Below are 6,387 nucleotides of genomic sequence, written 5' to 3'. Positions count from 1 at the left end.
CCAGCCCTGTGTAGGTGGGAGGGGCTGCACTGACCGCACTTCCCCAGCTGAGCCTGCGCTGTGCCCTCGCAGCTACGTCTCCCTCTGCGACAATGAGAAGACGGGCTGCAGAGCGCGGGAGCTGAAGTCGGTCTATGTGGACACCGAGGGGCAGTTTCTGAAACTCGTTTTTCACCAAAATCACGCCAACAAGTACAATGTCTACAATCAGGTGACACGCCTCCCCGTGCCGACCCCCAGCTCTGGTTGGGTCCTGTGTCCCGTGTCTTTGCAAAGAGGCACTTTCAGTCTTCTGTGAGGTGGCATCTCTATGGGGAATGTTAAGCTCCCCTAGAGGGAGCCGCTGGCCCAGCTGCTATGCAAGCAGGGAGCCCCACTGGTCCCACCGCAGGCAGGGAGCTGGAGCGGGAGCTGGAGGGCTCCTCACCTCGTCCTTCCTCCACACGCCTCCCCCCACATGTTTTCACCAGTGACATCCAGGTGGGTTCCTACTTCAGCTACAGTGATTCTCCAGAAATGGGTGGGAAGGGGCTCCTCCCCCTCCGGTGAGAATCAGACCGATGAGCCGTGGAACCTTGGCCTTCATTTCTTTGTCTAATTTACCAAGCATGTTGGGGTGACCCACATGAGCCTCAATCCAGGTGGGTTCCTACTTCAGCTACAGTGATTCTCCGGAAGTGGGTGGGAAGGGGCTCCTCCCCGTCCGGTGAGAATCAGACCGATGAGCCGTGGGAACCTTGGCGTTCATTTCTTTGTCTAATTTGCCAAGCATGTTGGGGTGACCCACATGAGCCTCGAGCAGAGGGTTCCCTGAGAGGCTGGGTTAAAACTGGGAGGCTTGCCCTGGCCAGTGTTGCTCAGTGGATAGAGCGTCGGCCTGCGGACTGAAGAGTCCCGGGTTTGATTCCAGTCAAGGGCACATGGCCAGGTTGTGGGCTCGATCCCAGTGGGGGGCATGCAGGAGGCAGCCGATCCATGATTCTCTCTCATCATGGATGTTTCTGTCTCTCCCTCTCCCTTCCTCTCTGAAATCAATAGAGTCATATTTATTTTTTTAAAAAACTGGGAGGCTTTTAGCTGTTATTGTTTTCATATCCTCTAAACATTAAAATATCCATTTGGTTCAGCCTTAGAATATCAGCTTATATGACTTACAACAGTGCTTACTGATACCCCTGCACGTTAGCGCAGCATTTCACCAGGGACGCGCTTCCGTGCGCGGCCTCCCACTGGTGGCTGTGACAAAGACGATGGCTGCCCACCTTCCAAACGTGGTTTCTGTCGCTCCCCCAGGTCGCCCTGGTTGCCATGAACATCATCGGGGACCCCGTGGGCGGCAGCGATGAGAGCACCATTGTGAGTGTGGGAGTTTCGTTTCTACAGAAGAACTATTTCCAACAGGAGGGAAGGGTTTATTGTCGTCACAAAAGGCGTCGTCGTAAAATCTGTGCCGACGTGACGGATGAATAACTTAGGCTTTCCTTAACGCGAGAACTGAGGCCGCCCCTCCGGGAGCCTGGCCCTGGCGCTTGCTGGCCCTTTGCTGGCCTCCGGTCGCCCTTAGTTACGGTTCTGTGCTGCTCCTTTCTCCTCCGAGACGCTAACCAGCCTTCTCACCCCCAAGGCCTCGAGGGAGAAGCTGATTGACCACTACCTGGGGCAGCGCACGGAGGACCCCGCCCTGGAAGGAACCTGCTCTGGGTAAGAGCCCCTCCCGCAGGCAGTGAGCGGGGCTCCAGGGGGGCCCCCCAGGTGAGCATCGCCTCCAGGGGGCCGGCCCAGGCCTCCGGGTGCCCTGCGGCCACCCACACCTCTGATGGGTGAAGGCCCGGTGAAGGCGTCTCCGGTGTTGTCCTTCAGAGGCCCTTCAGAGGCGACCGTTTCTCGTTGGCTCAGGAGTTTCTTACTAGAGGTTTCTAGTGCGTTCGGGAAAGGCCTGCCGCCGCCTGGGGGTGTTTCATTGGCTCGGACACATGCACAGGTGAAACGGTCAGTTACCGAGGCTTCCCGTCTGTCTGCGTTGAGACCGTGTTTTAAGGAAGTGAGAAGTAGATGCCACATCTGTGTCTGTAAGTGCAGTGTTCCCAGCTCCTCTCCCCCTTCTTCACGGTAACAGCTGGACGTGCGCATTTGTTTTGCTGCCTCTTGTTTGGAAGTAGGGCCTTGGTAGGTCAGGGTGGAGGGAGCTACAGACCCCGCTCCGCATGTCTCTGCTCTGGCCTCCGCACCCTCAGGCCTGCCTGCGGTTTACACAGCCGGGCCCTGCAGAAGGGCTGGTCCCAGACAGGGAACTGAGACCACCCGGCCCCTCCTCTAACCACCACCACCACCCCCGCCCCCCGCAGGAACAGGCGGCACGCGGGTGTGGCAGGAGGTTGGCCGCCGTGCAGCTGCAGGTGAGATTGGCCTTGGCCGCACGGAGTCAGGGCTGCGGCACAGCCATTGGGACTCGAGCCACCGCTGCGTTTGCACAGATAGAGCGTCTGCGGCCGCTCAGGAGCCTGGGCCTCGCCCAGTGTGGGCGGTGAGCCTCGCTGTCTGCAGAGGCCGCCCTGCCCCACAGGCTGGCCTTTCTGACACCCCTCAGCCTGAGGCGAGCCCGGGCTGTGTGAGTGCTGAGGGCGAACGTCACTGACCACTGCCGTGCGATCCGTGGCTGACCTCCAGGGGGTTTCTGGGAAAGTGGAGAGCGCTCTGGGACAGGACGGCCCTGGAGCCCTGGGCGGATGTCACATGACCTCACTTTTTTCTTTGTTAGATTTTTATAATGAAATGAGGTCTTTGTTTCATCTCTGGGACTTCAAGGCCGAGTGACTTAGACTTAGCGTGGAACCTGCCTTTTGGTGAAAGTAGTTATGTGGCCTGTGGACACAGTAGAGGGTGGCCCAGTGGATCATCGCTAGGCACACTGACCGTGTTCGGGGCTGCCAGGGCCTAGAATGGGGGGCTTGGTCCTTCAGAAGTTGACGTCTCCTGTGTCCTCTTTGAACTCATTACTATACAATTTTCAAACCGATTTATTTGAGGACAAATACCATTTTAATTAAAACATGCCTATATGTGAAGTCAAAGCTGACAGTGGCGTTTCCTGTCGCTGGTGTCCTCCGTTACCGTTCTGCTGCGATCCTAGACGGGCATTGTCAGTGTCAGCGTCAATGTTGACGTCAGCAGTAGACCTGCCTGCGGGGAAACTGAGAAAGAGTAGAGCGGATGCCTGGTCAGGAGCGGGCTGTGCGGCTGCGATGCGTGTCCCCCGAAGGGTTTCTCATCTGCGGGCGGGAGGGCTGATGGCAGCATTGGACCCTGTGAGGGAAAAGCGCAGTAGAAGCAACAGCCCGGCCGTCATGTTCACCAGTCACGGTGCTGGGCGCTGGGCGCTGGTGTGAAGCGGACGCCTGGCTGCCCGGCCTATCAGGTCGGCTCAGTGAAGGGCTGGTCAGCATTGGTCTGGGGTTGGGTTCTGCCCACATCGCTGTCCGCGTGCCTAGAGAGAGCCTGGCACGGCCAGCACGAGGGGGTGGGGTGCGGGGACTAGGACGCCGAGCACGTGTACTTGGACACGGGCCGGAGTGTGAGCTGCACAGCCACCCCACTGCGGCTGTGCTCCCGAAGCCGCACTGAGTCCTCAGGCGGCGCCTCCAGGAACTAGGCTGGGACGCTCTCCCGGCTGCCTCCGCGCTGAGCCGGGCCCTCCGCGCGCCTCCCACAGGGGAACCTGGCACTGAAGTGTCCGCTTCTCTCCTTCAGGAAGTCTGACCACATCTCCCCACTGGACGACTTAGCTTTCGATATGTACCAGGACCCGGAAGTCGCGCAGATTATCCGCAAGTTGGACGAGAGGAAGCGCGAAGCCGTGCAGCAGGAGCGCTACGACTACGCCAAGAAGCTGAAGCAGGCGATCGCGGACTTGCAGAAGGTACTGCCCGCGGGGCTCGCACTAAATATGCCCGTCCAGCTGTGGGCGGTGCCTGGCCTGCAGGAGTGGGTGTGGGCTCAACGATCCCGGCAAAATAGAAGCGCAACCGACGAGCGCCTGGACAAACCTGTCATGAGCCCCTGGGTCCCTCTCCAGACGTCACCCCAGACACCGGGCAGGGACACATCGCAGACGTGTTAGCCATCCCAAAACTCTCGGGGTTTCTCAGGCGCTGCTGCAGCCACAGGCAGCACTCGCTTTGCAGGGCGTGGTCGTACGGCTGTGCTTCTGGCTGCTCCGGGGACCCCTGGTCCCCACAGGACACGTAGGTGGTCAGCGCCTCCGTCGAGTGGGCATGACTAGCCGCCGTCGGCCTGGCGGGCGGAGCGCGGAGACAGCGGGGGTTGTGTGCAGGTCGGGGAGCGGCTGGGGCGCTACGAGGTGGAGAAGCGCTGCGCCGTGGAGAAGGAGGACTACGACCTGGCCAAGCACAAGAAGCGGCAGATGGAGCAGTACCGCGCCCAGGTGTACGCGCAGCTGGAGCTGCACAGCCTGGTGGACATGGAGCCGGTAGGTGCGGCTGGGCCCAGGGCAGTGATGGCGAACCTATGACACGCCTGTCAGAGGTGACACGCGAACTCATTTTTTTGGTTGGTTTTTCTTTGTTAAATGGCATTTAAATATATAAAATAAATATCAAAAGTATAAATCTTTGTTTTACTATGGTTGCAAAGATCAAAAAATTTCTATATGTGACACGGCACCAGAGTTAAGTTAGGGTTTTCAAAATGCTGACACGCCGAGCTCAAAAGGTTCTCCATCACTGACTTAGGGCGAGGGCTGGGTGCCCATGAGGGTCTGCCGTGCTGTCTGCATCGCCGGCGTCTGTTCTGTGAAGCCTGGCAGACCGGCCGCGCTCAGGAACATCAGCACCTGTGTGCCCACCACTGTGGCTTCCGCCTCGCCCGCCCGGCTCTGGCAGGCCTCACAGTAGAGCAGGAAGGGGCGGAGCTGGGGGGGCACTTGCTCCCCAGTGTTCCTCGTTGGTGAGAAGGAGTTGCCCGCTCCCGGGAGCCGTGGGAAAGAAACCCCAGGGGCCTCCGCTGCTGAGAACACCTCCCCGGAGGCGCTGCCCCATCCTCAGACCCACTTGGGCAGGAGTGCGCCCGCCGCAGATGAGGAGACGGAGGCTGAGTGCAGACGGGAGACCCTGCTGGGGTCCAGACCCCACTGTGCCGCTCTAGTTGTGTGATCAGACTAACCCCTGCTCCACCTGTGCCTCGGTTTCCCCGTCACATTTGCCAGGGGGCAGTGGTGGGCACTGAATGAGCTAATCTGTCTGAAGCACTGACCACCCCGCCCAGTGCCTCGCACTTGTTAGGACGACGTGGGGTAGTGAGCAGTGCCCGGCTGGCTGCGGTCCTCGGGGCCACCAGGTGCCCATGTGCCTCTCCGCTGGCACAACCATGAGGTGTGCCTCCACGCTAGTGACTCACCCACGTGCTCGTGATGACACAGATCCACTGTGTGTCCCACACAGTGACCTGCGGTCAGTGAGGGTGGCGATGGCTCTGCCTCCTGAGGCGGGTGCTCCGGGGAAGGTGCGGGCCGGGGTGGTGGCCTGGGGATCACGCGTCCCTTCTCCCCAGGTGCCAAGGCCGATGGATTTACCGCTCCAGCCCCTCGTTCACTCCAGCAGTTCCTGCCACCTGCCGCCAGCACTGCCACCACCTCAGGACGACAGTGTGACAGAAAACCAGCGTGCAGAGCCCGTCCCTCTGGAGCAGCCCTCGTCCCACTCCCTGGACGTTTCTCTTCAGCGCTCTCCCTCGGACCAGCCGCTGTCCCCCTCGCACCCTTCCCACAAGGCCCACGTAGGTACCTCAGTCCCGTGGCGTGAGGTTCATTCAGCAGACGGGCCAGGCATCGGCATCGGGGGGGGGCGCTGTCCCCGTGCAGGGCCTCACTCACCTGGAAGTCAGCGTCACGTGAACTTGTCTGCATGTCTGTCTCCCGGGAGATGTCAGCGGGGGGCGGGCCTCCTGCCCACTGCTCCACGGGGGCAGCAGCCCAGGGCCCAGGCCGGCTCAGGAGAGCCCACGCCTGCGAGGAGGCGGGTGGAGACGTGGAGGCCGCTGGACAGCGAGCCCATGAGCTCGGGCAGGACACTTCCAAGCCGTGACTAGGGAAACTGGCCTGCTTGCCCGGTGAGCTGACCCGCTGGAGGTAAAGGGTAGGAGGCAGCATCGGCATCGCTTATTTGGCTGCGATGGGGTCGGGGAGTAGGAACCCTGAGTGCATTTGGTCAGTTGCACCTGCTGCCGGATAACCTGTTCTGATGACACTGGGATTTAGCACGTCCCCTCGTCCAGACTGGGAAGGCCACGGCACTGAGCCTGCCGTGTAGACGGGCGGCGGGCGGGGTCCACACGGGAGCTCTGCAGCCCCTTCCTCCCCTGCAGCCCGAGGCC

The 6,387-nt window shown here is 60.6% G+C and overlaps 1 protein-coding gene across 1 annotated transcript in view; it reads left to right on the top strand.

The window, feature by feature from the left end:
* The window catches only part of CEP104 (centrosomal protein 104kDa), a 36,441-nt gene that overhangs the window by 20,422 nt on the left and 9,632 nt on the right, over window positions 1-6,387 (top strand). Inside the window, exons 5-11 of the mRNA XM_014546190.1 lie at window positions 5-211; window positions 1,294-1,356; window positions 1,625-1,701; window positions 3,748-3,916; window positions 4,331-4,486; window positions 5,566-5,812; window positions 6,008-6,033. Of these exons, the coding sequence (XP_014401676.1) occupies window positions 5-211; window positions 1,294-1,356; window positions 1,625-1,701; window positions 3,748-3,916; window positions 4,331-4,486; window positions 5,566-5,812; window positions 6,008-6,033 (945 nt within the window). The remainder of the gene's footprint in view (window positions 1-4; window positions 212-1,293; window positions 1,357-1,624; window positions 1,702-3,747; window positions 3,917-4,330; window positions 4,487-5,565; window positions 5,813-6,007; window positions 6,034-6,387) is intronic.

This window comes from Myotis brandtii, unplaced genomic scaffold, assembly GCF_000412655.1.
Source record: "Myotis brandtii unplaced genomic scaffold, ASM41265v1 scaffold434, whole genome shotgun sequence".
NCBI lineage: Eukaryota > Metazoa > Chordata > Mammalia > Chiroptera > Vespertilionidae > Myotis > Myotis brandtii.
The sequence above is the reverse complement of the archived record's forward strand: the minus strand, read 5'-3'. Positions and strand labels throughout refer to the sequence as shown.